This window comes from Dioscorea cayenensis, chromosome 14, assembly GCF_009730915.1.
Source record: "Dioscorea cayenensis subsp. rotundata cultivar TDr96_F1 chromosome 14, TDr96_F1_v2_PseudoChromosome.rev07_lg8_w22 25.fasta, whole genome shotgun sequence".
NCBI lineage: Eukaryota > Viridiplantae > Streptophyta > Magnoliopsida > Dioscoreales > Dioscoreaceae > Dioscorea > Dioscorea cayenensis.
Genome location: NC_052484.1, coordinates 13,902,488 through 13,917,875, shown reverse-complemented (window position 1 = coordinate 13,917,875; position 15,388 = coordinate 13,902,488). Strand labels below are relative to the sequence as shown.

The 15,388-nt window shown below is 35.3% G+C and overlaps 1 protein-coding gene across 1 annotated transcript; it reads left to right on the top strand.

Moving 5' to 3' along the window:
* The first annotated feature begins 5,108 nt into the window (after positions 1 to 5,108).
* LOC120275091 (folate transporter 1, chloroplastic) lies at positions 5,109 to 14,229 on the top strand. Its single transcript, XM_039281584.1, has 10 exons — positions 5,109 to 5,346; positions 5,441 to 5,517; positions 6,123 to 6,199; positions 7,155 to 7,248; positions 9,816 to 9,909; positions 10,935 to 11,008; positions 12,471 to 12,575; positions 13,490 to 13,561; positions 13,727 to 13,747; positions 14,000 to 14,229. The coding sequence occupies exons 1-10, from the start codon at positions 5,229 to 5,231 to the stop codon at positions 14,126 to 14,128; spliced, it is 861 nt and encodes a 286-aa protein (XP_039137518.1). The 5' UTR covers positions 5,109 to 5,228; the 3' UTR covers positions 14,129 to 14,229.
* The last annotated feature ends 1,159 nt before the right edge of the window (positions 14,230 to 15,388 follow it).

Below are 15,388 nucleotides of genomic sequence, written 5' to 3'. Positions count from 1 at the left end.
TTTAAACAGAGAAAACCTTATTCTTACAGTTAACACATGTATTTAAATAGAGACATTGTTATTTTAAACGGTAAATAGTTATTTTCACAAGTGACTAGTTAGTCTTAAACTGTAACATGGATATTTAAATAATGACATTGACAGTTAAACAATGAAACTTAAAATTAAACAATGAAAGTGCAAGTTAAACAATGATATTGGAAAGTTAAAAAAAGAGTCAAGTATATAAATATAGATACATGTAAATTTACATTGACAGAATTTGTCATGTTCTTCGAAAACAATGAATTGAATTTAAACTGGTTTACATTTGAAACTAAGACAACGTATTCTATGAACCCGCTTTCGAACACTCCCCTTTGGCAGTAATGGCAGCTGCCTTCCCCTCCTTAAATATGCGGGAAACATACTTTAATCGCAGATAAGCGGCGTCCGTCTGCGGTAGCCGTAGCTTTTCATCGGCGAGTAACTGCTCGATAAACCGCATCACATAGATGAGGCAGTCGACACTTTCTTGTTTTTGACATGGGTTTCAGTGTTGTGAACAAGTGGGTACTTTGCGGTCGCCGACTCGCCGAACTCCATGTCGATACAAAGGTCGAATATGTTCCGCTGTGGAGGTATATAAGTTGATATTTAAATACCGGTTATTTACCAAACACTATTACTCAAACACAAATTATTAAAGCACTTATCATATCTAGCGCGTCTTTATCGTATTCCTTGCTTTGGCATGAAGAATAATGCATGTATTCTTGTTTGTCATTGTCAAGGACGAGGACATGGAAGTGGCCATTCATAATTATCGGGAGGATGACAATTTCAACATCATGCAAGTTGCGCGTGACATCTCCGATCATAGCCATGGTGGTATCATGTGTGTCGCCCTGCGTTGACATAAACAGCGCCAGTGGTTGTGTGATGGAGGTGCGCTTCTTATAACGATATGGCACTATACTCAGTGAATTTTGGATTATACATACGAAAGTGTTCATCACATCTTCTGCGACCATCTCTTTCTCCTCAAGCAGATCGAATAGCCTGGACCGTGTGGTTCTGACAGAGTCATTCTTCCACACGACAGTACTGCGGTTAAACGGTAACAGAGATACGTAAACAATATTGTAAATATTTAACTGATACATCAACCGTTTAAATTCTATGTGGAATAATTAAACTTTAACTATATAAATTAAATGGTAACATATAATAGTTTAAATTCTATCTGGAATATTTAAACGTTAAAAATATATCTTAAAGGGTAATATGTAATAGTTTAAATGCTATCTGGGATATTTAAACATTAACTATATAACTTAAAGGGTAACATATAATAGTTTAAACAATACCATAAAACTTCAAACTTACTTGTCCATAGGGCAGTTGAGAAAAATCCTTATCAACTCATGTTCGTACTTGTTGAGGCGCGATTGACCAACGTATTTTTTCTTCTTCGGAATAAAGACTTTCCGAACTTCTTCTAATTTTTTATTGGCATTGATCTTCTCTCTCGTCGCCATTTCGGCGGCATTCCCTTGACCCTCGTCAACTGCTGTTTTGGGATCATCATGCGGCACTGTTGTTGATAGTTGTCGGTGTTTAGCACCAGCATCATCTTCCTTCGATGCGGGCACGACGGCAGCATCAAGCGGGGATATATCCTTACATACTTCTTGTTGTTGTGGGATTGTGTCTGCCTTCGATGCGGCACTGTCGGCCGTTGGTTCCACCGTGACTATGATTTCATTGACAATAGAGTCAATGACCTTCTCAACCGTGGCCACGGCAACAACATCAATGGGAGACACAATGTTAGCCGGTTCTTATTTTTCAGGGATTGTGTCCATTTTTGATGCCGCACTGTCAGCAGCCCATTCCACCGCAGCAATGCCAACATCATCGATCTTATCAACCGCGGCAATGGCAACATCATATGCGATCTCCTCCACCGTGACGGCCATGGCATCAACGGTAACACCATCAGCCGTCGATGGTGCTGCTATTGTTTCATCATTAGCCGGTGGTGGAGACGGAGGCATTATTGTTTTCCTCTTTTTCGCAAGCCTCTTCGAAGGAGGTCGTTTTCGAATGGCCTCCCCGATGATGTCGTCGTCGTCGAATTCCGATGCCGCGTCCGTCCCGGGTGCTTCATTTGTTCGGAGGGACGGCGCAGTCGATTGTGACCGGCCTTCCAATGCCTCAACTCGAGCGACAAGCCGAGGGAACTCGGTCATCAATATCTGGCAAGCCTGTAGAAGAGTTGTAGTGACATCCTCGCCTAGTGCCGTCGAGGGCGCTGCCACGGTCGGGGGGCTGCCACGATCGGGGGGACTGTCGATGTCGTCATCGGTGGTGGTGTTACAATCGGGCGGGATAGGAGAGGGCTTCTCTGGCGTTGAGTAATGCGTGCGCGTTTTGGGCTGGAAGTAGGAGAACGGCGTCGAGCGCGCACGGAAGAGGTTGTCCTCTTATCTTGCCTTCGAGCAAGTGGTTCCGGAGCAATAGCATCCAACCGACGATAGGCCCGAATAAATATATCTTCATCAGCATTCACCGGAACCAGCTCAGGAAACTAACATGTGTAAACCAAACAATCTTAGAGAAATCATTCAGTTTAAACAATAAAAACTATAGTTAAACATTGAACTTATATATTTAAACATTATAGCATAAACGTAAACAGAGAACAAAAGTTTTAAACATTGAAAAATACTTTTTAAACAGTAAATAATATGTTTAAACATTAACGTTTACTGTTAAACACATTGCTCATGATTTATTACCTCTTTTCCTTCGAGAGATGACAAACTGGTTTCTATCGTCGCTTGCTTCCGGTAAATATTTTCACCATAGCACAACATCCTTGGGATCTTGCAAAAATAGACTTTTTTTCCGGTTCTAGTCAGCTAGTAAAACCAGATGTTAAGTGCGACCATGCAACCCATAATATACCATGTGTTGGTCTTCTTCCCTGCGCATCTAGCTTGCACTCGAGCGGCTGCTTGTGGAATGTCCTCCATAAGCCACTTGTGCGTCGCCTGCGCCCATGCGTATCGCCCCATGCTACCAGGAGGTATTTGGGAATAGGATTGTACCCATGAGGTACACCATCAGTAGTTTGGCAAAATTTTCTTCTTCTCCCCTCTGTCCAACGGGTTGCTGAAGAGTGCTCCTGATGGAGTCTCTGTGTCTCTAGTAGGTTTTGGATAAATACCTCTCTTCGAAAGCTGAGCGTGTTTTCTTCTTTTGAAACACGACTGCGTCTCCATCGCAACGCAGACCAAGAATGAGGGCCACATCTTTAGGCCTGAAAGTCAGCATGCTTTCCCCGATTCTGAATTTATTGGTGCAGCTATCATACCTTTGTAACAGAGAATCAAGAAGGGCCCGCTCTTAGAATACAACTTCCAACTCAGTAAATGTTGCAAACGGTGTCCTTCGGATGATCTCCCAGTGTCGAGGGATCATGTGAACTTTCAATTCAGCCACGGTCTCCACTACCTGTGTCAAGTACCATCACCCATTAACTAGATTGACAGCTATAATCATAAGCCTGCGACAATAACAGCACATTCAGCCAGCCGTATTCACAAATTGTTAAGCGAAAATATAAGTTGTTAAACGGTAAACTCTCAATTCTTAAACAGTGATATCATTTGTTAAACAAAGACCTATATTATTAAATAGGGATACCAATATTTAAACGGAGACGACAAAAATTAAACTGTAAAAGCTCATTCTTTAAATGGAGACCTCATTTGTACAACTGCAACCATATCAATTGAAAGGGGAAACGTATATTATAAACATTACACAAATTACAACAATCGAAAAACTATTTCGATCGTGTACACAGACGAAAATGTAAAACAAAACAAAACCCTAGTCGAAAAATCTCCCTACAGACTTACAAAACCCCAGCCGATAAATCCCCCTACAGGCTTCAATATCTTCCAATAAAAACAAAATCACAAAACAAAACCGAAAAATGTTTCTTTGTAACAGAATAGTTAACATAAAACCATAATCAATACCTTAGATTGCAAACTGATGAAATGCCGAATACTTGCGCGAGACTTCTCCTTCGAGACACCGGTGGAAAGGGAAAAGCTGAATTTTACAGAGGATGTGAAGCAAAAATGGCTAGAGATGCAGTTGAGAGAAGACAAACAAACAGCTCAAATGACTGTAGCCCTAAGCAAGGTTTTTAAAAACCCAAGGCGGGTTTTGAGGCGCTTCTATACCGTGGCGTAAGCCTCAAATTTTTTTTTTTTTTTTTGGAAAAAACAACAACAATATTGTCTACCAAATACAAAGTAACAAATATATTATTTTTATTTATAAAATAAATATTTTTTTGAAACTTATTAAAATATATTATTTTTATTTATAAAATAATTTTTTTTCAAAAATTAATAAAATTATAACTTATCTTATTTGTAACCCATCTTATCTTATATGTAATTTTATCTTATTTGTAACTCATCTTATCTTATTTGCAGTTTATCTTGATAAATTTTATCATTTTTACATAATTTTTAGATTAAAAAATTAAATTGGTACGTACTACATGCAAAATCATAGGTGTTGATGAGTTTTTTTTTAATTGAATTTTACATATATATAAGTTTTTATTAATGGAAGTATATACATATAAATATTTTTTATTTGCTTTAGAAATTAAAATGATATTACAAAAATCAGGATTTTTGAGGCTTAAGCCTCACACGCACTTAGGCGGTGCGCCTTTTGCTAGTGAGGCATAAGCCTCATTTTTCAACTTCAAGGCGTGCGCCTTGAGGCGCGCCTCAAGGCGAGGCGTGAGGAGCGCCTCAAGGCGCACGCCTCATTCAATTTTAAAAACAATGGCTCTAAAAAAACCCCACTTCCTTTCACACCGCCGGCTGTAGCCACGACTTCCCGTGTAAGACCATTTTCATCCATAAAATTTAAAAATCACTCCGTTAACCACCGTTACATACTTTGGGGGTTTCAAAATCATGGAGTGTAAAAAGAGGGGTTTTGGGATTGCAAAATTAGAGGTTTTTTTTGGTAATATGGCAAACTTAGAGGGTCTTTTTTTTGGCAATTTTCACTTTTTAGTTTAGCCCCGCTGACGAAAAACCCTAGATTGGCCTGTGTTAGCTCGAGCAGTGCCATCAATGGCGTAAGCTTTGGAAGTGCGGGAAGGTTGGCATTGATCGATTGTTTGGATAGCTCGGAGGACGATGCCTCTATTGGATGCACTGAACTGGAAGTGGGAGAACGCCACTGCCGGTGCTGTCGCTGGTTTCTCCACTGTTGCCATTCTCCATCCTCTCGATGTTGTTCGCACCAGATTCCAAGGTCTTCTTCCTTCCTCCTTCTTCTTGTTGTTGTTGCTTGTTGTTGTTGTTGCTTGATGTTGAGATCCAACTGTTGATTGTATTTGGGTTTGCAGTGAATGATGGACGATTGGCCAATCTTCCGTCGTATAAGAACACAGGACACGCCATTTACACTATCGCACGTACTGAGGTAGGGTGTTTATCTTTGGTTTTTATATTCTCCCTGATTTTCTTCCGTGATTTCTCTGATTGGATTTGTTGGTACTGGCGTTAGAGCTATTGTTTTTTGTCTTGATCTTTTCATATGTTCTATTTCAACAAAAGTTTAGATTTTGTTACCTTTTGTATCCTTCCGAGAGAACTAATTTAGTTATTCAGTAAATTTTGTGGAATTTTGAACGTAAGTTGGGAATCCAAGCAATTTATTGGAAATGCAAAAGTATAGAACTTGACTTTTTTTAGTTTTGGTAATGGATACATTTAAAGTCCATTCATTGTGGCATCCTTCGTCGGATCAAATGATCACTTGAAGCTGTTGCCCGTGTGAAAGTCTAGGGTTTTATGTTATGAAAAGAAGTAAATGAGGCACAAATAAGATAGAGGGACAATCTATAGATCTGTTTGGCTTGAAATGGACTAGATTTTATAATCTTCTTGACACCTAGGACACTCGTAAAATATAACAGTTAACCGGGAAAAAATGGTCGAAGTTATAAAGTAGCTGGAATAAATTCTTGATTGTATGATATATTTGTCCTATAAAAATTGAAATTGTCATGGGGTTTACGTTTCCAGGGCATTAGGGGGCTTTATGCGGGTTTTTTTCCAGCAGTGTTTGGATCATCTGTCTCATGGGGCTTATACTTCTTCCTGTAAGTGCTATTTGATCTCGAGTTGTGTGCATTCAGCATGCACTTTTAAACAAATGTTTGCTGTGTGAAGCAAGTTTTCCTTGGTTAGATTGAATCAGTTTTTTTGAAAGTTTAAAGTTCAGACTAGCACTGAACTGTTCTTTGTAGATTTGAGTGTGAAGTTAATTTCTTGAAATGTGAATATTCATTCATTTTCATTATATGTTGACCTTTTGTAATTTGTTTTTTTTCCATTTTACTTATCAACTTTAATAACCTAAGTTAACTAACTAATTCTGATATCCCAATTTCCAAGTAAATTGAGCTGTAAAGCTTGATATGCATGTCTAACTCTTTCTACCAAGTAATATCTTTTTTTAAGTGAGCACATAATGTTATCATTATATCTAGAAAGATCTGCGAATTTGGCCCAAGCTTTTGTATGATTTTGATGCACTGTGGCCCCTTTGTCAATCTTTTTATTTTTCTATCAATTTGCGTAGGTCAAATCAGCGTTCAGCTTTAAGTTTTTATTTAATGACCTGAATACCCTTCAGTAGTCACGCATGGACAAAATTGCAAATTTTGTGACTATATAGTTTTAGAAATAGATCCTTGAGAACCTTCTTTTTATTTTTTTGTGGAGATTGGCTTTTAACTACCACTACTTGTACTCATTTAACGAAAAAATCCAGAGGGACTAGATGTCAGAGTTACAAAGTTGTTATGTATTTATATTCAATATATTTTTTTGTTGAGTGTATCAAAATAAATATTCCCTTTGAGATGCAATCCCTTAATTGTTGATAGTGCTAGCTTCGCTTGTTCATTATCAATAATGCAAGTTGTTACCTTGCTAGAGCGTTACCAAGAGAATTGGTGCAAGCAATAACTTTTATTTGATTGGCAGTTAAAGCCCTTCAAAAAATTTGTATTTTTTTTATTTTTATTTTTATTTTTTTGTTCCTTTTTGCAGCTATGCTAGAGCAAAAAGTAGGTATTCCAAAGGAAGTGATGGGCCACTCTCTGCAGGCTATCATCTCATTTCGGCAGCAGAAGCTGGTTCTTTGGTCTGTTTTTGCATCACTTATTGATTACTAATTCGGTGCTCATGGTCTAGTATGTCTTTTATTTTTTAAGCTTTAATGCGGTACCTGTGGTGGATCGTTGGTTCTTATGTTTTGCACCAACTTGAAGTTTTGCTCTTGTGAGAGAACTTCTTTGACACCTTTTTTTTATTTTTTTATTTGTAATGCTGTGTTGTTTTCCTCTTAAGAAAGCTGATTTGAATGCTTGTCGAGCTTGGTTTCCATTTCCTTGTGTGATTAACACTTTGGTATGTTTTGACAGTACAAATAGAATCGTAAGGCTTGTCTGAATGCAATTAATTATCATAAGAGTTTTTGACTCGATAATAGTTTTACCTATTTAATTTTGCATTCAAGTTCCAATTGAATTGCATCAGTTCATAGTGGAAGTGATAAAATCTTCTAGTTTTGTAACTTTTGTTTTAATTTTCATAGAGATCTCTAGCTTATAGAGGCATTCTTAGGACTTGAGAAGTTTTTTGTTTTCTTGATATATGTGCAAAACACCTTTGTATTTTATTCAAACTAAAATGCTTCTTCATACTAAATCCCATGTCTTATCCTCGAGTTCTTAGGCTGTAGAGTTCCTCAAGGACCTCAATTGCATTTGCATAAAGAAGATTTCGTCTTCAATTCTATAATTTTGAATATCTTTAGGATTTTTGGATATTGTTAATATTGCCAACAAAGGTTACATGTTGTTTGTAGAACTTCCAAAAGAAAATTCCCTTGCTAGACAACAAGTGGCTTTTGCCATTAAAGCAACTATTGAGATAGGCTATATCAAAATTTATATTTCTTTCGCTATGTTTAAATTTTTCAAGATTCACAATAAAATATGGAATAGAAATGTGTAAACTTCGATGCCCATAATTGACTTTCTAAGTTTTGTGTAATAATAGATTTGAAAACTAAAATCTTTGTACTTATGTTTTCATCTCATTAGATGATGTGGGATAAGTTGATCAAGTGCCACATGGATAAATTTATCCATACCTAAACATATCATATTGTTAATTGTTATTTCTCAAAAGAGCTTTAATCATTTATTTCTTTATCTTATCCTAGATCACATTTAGCTTTATGGCAAATATTCTCGGGATAAGTTCATTTGTCCTGGATCCAAAGGTGTTTGATGTGTTTGGTAGAAAAGCTTTTCAGAAAATGCTATGTATGCGATTTGTTCTAAAGACAAATGTGCCAAGTGTGTTGCTCATCTAATAGAAAATGGATTTCTTGATACTAAGTAAGTTGGTTATTTTTTTTATTTTTTATTTTTTGACTTTTGACTGTCGTTTTTCAAGAATTTGTCTTAGATTTGGTGTTTAGTATTCAAATCTGTTCTCCATTATATTCTTGCACAATTTTATGGATTAATGATTATTTCTAGAAGACAGAATTTTTAACTTTATTGAATTTAAAGAAAGAAAATTTTACAATGTGCATATATATTGTAGGTCTTCTTTTCTATTAAATTCATAGCTTAAAATAAAAAATTTAATTTTTGTTATTTCAGATAGTTCCTCAACTCTAGTTTATGGTTATTTTGATATGTCATTCTAAACCTATTATATATGACTTTGGCTTGTAATTTTATGGGGCTAAACGCTTTGACCTAGCTTCGAACCAAGCCTCAATTTCAGTAGTGTCTTTGAATCCAACTTGGTGTAATTGAGTCTTTGGACCTAATGAAATATTTCAATTGAGTCCTTGGGTAACTTTTTTTTTTTTTTTAATATTTTAAGACATGACTGCTGTTAGTTGGTAGTTAAAAATATTAATTTGATGATGTGGATCAGAGATTCCATTTTTCAGAACACATGTTAATAGCACATTGCCTAGGTCGCCGCATCTTGTTGTGTGAAATTTTGTTATCTTTTATGTTGATGTGGCAAGTCATGCTGCGTTGCTTGAATTCTCTCTTTCTCTCTATGTATGTGTGTGCCTTCCTTTACCTGCAAAATGGAGAAAGGATTATGGCCCATTTTGACAGTCAGGGAACCCATTAAATAGCTGTGTTGATATTCATGTATACATGTCAGTGAAATACTTCCCTGAAGATGCCCGTTTGATGATTGTAAATCTATTCCAAATCCATCCAGTGCATCCTGGTGGTCTGTGAAGTTCTAAAATAATAATTTAAAGGGTCTTTGACACCAAGATTTTTCAAGATAGTTTTATCGCTGGAATGCTTATATGGTTGTTCTTGAAACTGCTAATTAGATACTTCTAGCAGTGCTTCACTTCCAGTTCCTTCATGCAGACAAGTGTAAGTTACCGCTCCTTGTTACCTTTTCCCTTTCACACATGCATTTATTACTCCCCTGTTAAGTGGGCTGATTGGTTATTTGCCACTAAACTTAATTTGAAACTTAAGCAATGTTTTCCTTTTAGTTTGGTTTTCTGTAGCACCTCGCTAGCAGATATAAGATTTTTGCATTCCTTTGTTATTTTCTTGTATTCCTTGTGTTTCATTGCTTTGTTATTTTTGTATGAATAAAAACACTTTGTTCTATATCTTGATCAGGGCATGTCTTTATCTTCTTTAGGTATGCTTGTTTACAAATCCTATTTGGCTTGTGAAGACAAGGTTGCAGCTTCAACCTTCCCTTCATCAGAATCGGTCATATTCTGGTTTTTATGGTACTTGTGTTTTTATTTTTAATATTCTGACATATTCTTTTTTACTTTAAGATTAAAATGTCTTATCTTTTGTGTGATTATAACCTTTTGTGATATTACAAAATGTCTTTAAGAGGGCTCTTTTTAGCTAATAAAAACCCTACAGTCCTACTAAACTTTTAACTGCAGAACTTCAAGTTTTTCTTACTCACAGGATGTTCAATTGCCCATGGGGCTGCCACTCATGTGTCTTATTGGCAAGTATGCCTTGACTTGGTGGTGCTGGAGGAAATTATCATGAAAATAGGTCTTGGTTTTTTTAGTTGAAGAATTTTGAGAAAAGTGAAGAACTTTGAAATACAACATAAATACAACTGCAGGAAACTAAATCTTGACTTAGTTGCTACAGAATCAGGAAAAAATAGCAACCATAAATCAAGGAGATTGGGTTACAAGTTACTCCCTCCGTTCCTTTTTATTTGTCACAAATTCATGTCCTTTTTATCTGTCATTTTCTAACATCAAGAAGCATTTATTATTTTTTTCCAAAATTACCCTTAACATTAATATTCAACTCTCTTGTTGGAATTAAATAAGAGAGAGAAATGTGAAGATAGAAATTAGAGGTAATTTTGGAAAGATAACTAATTTTTTATAAAATTTTGTGAAATAACTAAGTTTTTTGGTATGTGAGATTTGGTTAGCCACGATAGATAAAAAGGAACGGAGGGAGTAGATAGGAAGCTATGATAAGTTGATAGCTATAAATTACAACTAATAAAATCTGCATTTTCACATTATTCAGTATTTTTTTTTGTTACACAGGTTTCAGTTATATCAAAGTTGCAACCAATATTTCTGTCTGCTGGTTTCCTGTCAAATTCTTTGTAGAAAATTTTCTTTTCAATTGATTTCTCCAATGATTTAGCCTCCTTTCAATTTCAATACAAGTTCTCTGTTGACTGCTTGACATGGTGTTATATACATGTTCACTTTTATGATTTGTTATGAATGATGGATTTAAGATATTGTCTTTCAAATATCAGATGCTATAAGGACCATATTGAAAGAAGAAGGATGGCATGCATTTTTTAGAGGGGCTGCACCTGGACTTATTCTTGTATGTACCTCTTCCTGTCATGAGCGTAGAGTTTGCGTGATCAGTGTGTTATCGCCGCAATGCCATAGTTAGATTTCAATTATAGGTTTTGTTTTTAACTAAGTGGATAAACAACAATGCATTATAAAAAAAAAGATTACAATCCACACAAAGTGACAAAGAAAAATAAAATTTCATGAGACAAACAAACATGGCTTAAGAGGTTGTAAGACAAAAGCTTTGTAATCTGAATATTTGAGGTCAAAATCTGTCAGGATGGAGGTGGATTACTTCACTCCGGTGATTCGATAAGAAGGCTTAAATTATATCTACAGTAGGCCTTATACTTTTATTTTGAGGACTTAAGATACCCTCCTTAATTAATTCATGATCTGTAGGTTTAGAAAGGTCCTAACATAGCTAAACAATCGATATATATATATATATATATATATAATATATCCAATGCCAATATTTGTTTCTTCTTCTGTTTTGTTTGTTTCTTGTCCTAATCCAATCATTAAGTAGTATGATCCAGTCTGGTTAAATTCTCAATAGTTAACGTTAGATGTACTCTAAATAATATAGGTAAACTCATATATTTTGGCACACCCAACTTGAACTCAAATGTTGCAGTTATGAGTAGCAAAGAATTTTTTGGTTTGATTGATTGAGGCATTTTTGCCATTTTATCAGATATAGCAGGTCTCTATTGATCACTTATGAAAAAGTTGAAAATTGTTTAACCATTAAACATTAATATCATTTTCATGTTTACTAATTATCATGGTAATTTTTTTACCTGTCTTAGATTGTTGTAATTTAAACTTGGAAACATGAATTTGAATAAGGAAAACATCATGTATTTTCCTTGCCTTCACTTGATTTGTAGAAATGCAAGTTGAGGTACATCAGTTTGAAACTGAAAGGAAATATAGAAGTTATAATTTAAGGCCGTTTTATAATATTTTCTTTTAAGATTCATTTGGTAATACTCCAAGTTTTTGAAATGCAGATGAAAACTAGCATGCAATTGTGTCAACTTTTGGAAAATAGAAAAACAGTGTCTTTGCAGTTGTGAAAACCAGCTGACTCAATTGATTACCATAACTTTTGAAGTCTCCAACCTCCATTTTAGCAACAACCCTTTACATTTTCCACTCAACCTATTCTCACATCCTTTTTGTTAGTTGTTGCCTGGTTTTTAATTTTAGACATAAACAAACTAGTTGTGGTTTGAAACTTCTCCTGCCTTTATCTTTCATTTTGACAATTTTCTATTCTAGCATGTGTATTGTTTTAATGAAATAAGGCTAATTCCATCAAAGTTGATAACATCAGCACCAAAACATGGTCTTGCCAATCCGTATAGCATAATTAAATGATATAGATCACGAGTGACTTCAATTTTTATGCGGTGAAATGGAAATCTCATGTAACATTCCATTTGACTTAGTTTGCAGCTTTTGCTCTCTTTTTGCAGGTTTCTCATGGTGCAATACAGTTCACTATATATGAGGAACTTCGGAAATTGGCCATCCATTTTAAGAGAAATAAAAGAACAGAAAACTCAGATGGTGATATACTGGTATGAGCTAACTTTAGATTTCTATTTCTTTTATTGCTTTACTATCCACTAAGATAACTTTGAATGGATGATGTAAAATATATTGCAACACAAATGTTCATGCATGGGTTCTGTTTGGTAGAAATCCAGTTTGCCTCCTTCAAGTCAAGTACCCATATTATTAATGTTGATCTATGCTACCTCAAATGTCTAGGAATAGAAATACATAAGCATGTCTAACTGATTTAAGTTTTTTTTCCTTCCACTCGGGTCTGCAGTGTCTCATTGTCTAAGCTACAATGTAGTTTTCAAGTTTGCTGCCTTGGTTCTGATAGGATTGACTGATGATAGGATATCCTCACATCATAAAGTAACTTTGGTTTTAGTACTTTTTCAAAGCAATTGAATGATTAGATTGTTGAGTTCTCAAACACAATCAACAGGCTAAAACACTTCTAAATTAAAGAGCACGCATAGCATAATAGGCCATCTCACCGTCCCCCTTTATCCCTTTCCTGGTTTGATAACAGCTTTGGTGGGACCTTTAGGAGTGAGCCGCAATGCAAATAGGGCTTTTTGATTTTATAGAGCAGTCGAGGTGAAGTTCCAGTCGATAAGATTCATATTCCTATGTATATATATATATATATATATATATTTAGGGTCAAGGATGGTTATTCCGGTGAATAGTTTGCTCCCTGGTATCCTTACGAAACTGAATGGCTACAAAATTTAACATATGAGTTATAGCTTTGTCCAGATTATGCTGTATTTTTTATTAATTGGTCCTTCATTTGCTTTACTAGGCTAATAGAGTGTAGGTCTTCAAATCACATTTATTTATTTTTGTTAGGTTTTTTTACACTGATGGATCAGAGGAGTTGAGCATGTTATCCAATTTGATTGCTAATTGTTTGTTCTTTTTACTTGGCCAGAATTCATTTGATTTTGCTACAATTGGGGCGACTTCTAAGATTGCTGCTATGATGCTTACTTATCCATACCAGGCAATCTTCTTTCCTGGCTAGTTTTAACTCTTTCCTTTTTTGTTTAATTTTGATAGCACTTGTGATGTCAATTGATGCCATCCTATCCAATTTGTGTTCTCACTGGGATCATTGATTATTCAACTTTAATGAGATATTTATGGCCATTTTCTCTCTTTTTCTCAGGTGATTCGAGCCCGCCTACAGGTAATTGTTGTGATCATCCCAATTTAGTATTCCCATTTAAAATTGGGAGGAAATTGGGGGGGAAAAAATTGCTGTGGATGATCTTGCTCATTTTTCAAGCCAATCTTTAGTAAATGAAAACTTTGAATGTATTTTCCTGATGGACAAATTAGCCCCTTAATCCAAGCAAACACAATATCAGAGGACGAAGTCACTTTTTATTGTACTTATGTTTCAGACCAATTTTGACATGAAGGTTTTCTTTCTTTGCAGCAAAGACCTAATTGTGATGGGACCCCAAAGTATTTAGATAGTTGGCATGTTATGAGGGAAACTGCCCGGTATGTAGTAGCAATCATTTACTTGAGAAAGTTCTTTCTTATTGAAACACTGGCTTCTTAATGCAAGACCCAAATTCTCCTTAAAAAATGCCTTTTGCCATGTAGATAAATTTTCTCAATAGCCTCTTTTTGTAGCTGTCCTTTTTAGCATTTAATTCTTCCTTTTTTGGAAGAACCCTCTTCTTTTTTAATCAAACTCTTCCATTTCTTACATCATTTTCGAATGCCCTTTTAAGTGCTTTCTTGTATACATGGAAGTAATAGATTGGTGATCGTATCTTCAATTGAATATATCCATTCTCTCTATTTATCCATTTTTTTACTGCTAAAAACTTGTCGCCACCAGTTATTTATCCATCTTTTTACTATCAAAAACTTGTCACCGCCAGTTTAAAGTGTCGATTAAGTAGGTCTGAATTTTCAGCTTTCTGTATGAACCTTGCTTAGATTTCTGAACAACTGAAACTGTTCCTTGGAAAGAGCTTAAAACAAGGGCGCAATTGGTAGGATGAGCAGGGTCATGTATTTCAATGTAAGTTTGAGTGCTGAAATAAAATCTTCTGGAAAGGGTTGCAAAAATTAACATACGAAAGATATTGTAGAATAAAAAAAATTGTTAATGTATATGACACTCACAACCAATACCTCTTTGTGCTAGTTTGGAAGGCTTAAAACTTCATTTATGGCATTTGCTTCGTAGCAATACAACCAAATTATATGATGTTTATCCTAGTTATTAAAAGTGAAAGGCACATCAAGGCACTAGGGTGTCAAATCACCTAGGCACAAGATGAAAGGCTCGGGCGCCTCTTTCTGAAGCAAGACACAAAAAAACTTGAGAATTAAAAGAATTTATAAAATGCATATTTAATACATACTAATTTTTAATAAAACAAGAAAAAAAAAATTGAAGTGTGAAAGCTCAAACTTGGATAAATTCATAAAACATGCATAGAGCGAAATAGCATATTATCAACATAACAAGAAAATCACTCCACCACACAACTACCCTGCTGCTGCTGCCAATAAATGCTATTAGGCTAGGAAATCCTAATCTCAATCTAGGTCAATAGCTTCATCATTTTCTTCATCAATATTCTCCTACTCATTCTCATATTCATCGTCATCTCTATATTCTTCTTCTTCTTTGTGAGGGGAGAAAAAAAGAAATAAATATTTACAGTAAAGGGAAAAAAATAAATGTTCACGGTGAGGTCTTTTTTGATGAGATGTGGAGAGTGGGGAAAGTGATAGATGAGAGATTGATGTTTATGACTTAAAAAAACTCTTGTTTTTAGGATGATCATTCAATGGCTTATCT

Excerpts from the sequence above, each read along its gene's own strand:
- LOC120275091 (XM_039281584.1), top strand. The coding sequence starts at position 5,229 with ATGCCTCTATTGGATGCACTGAACTGGAAGTGGGAGAACGCCACTGCC. Across the intron at positions 5,347-5,440 it reads TGTTCGCACCAGATTCCAAG|TGAATGATGGACGATTGGCC; the intron begins GTCTTCTTCCTT and ends TTGGGTTTGCAG. Across the intron at positions 12,576-13,489 it reads ACTCAGATGGTGATATACTG|AATTCATTTGATTTTGCTAC; the intron begins GTATGAGCTAAC and ends TTACTTGGCCAG.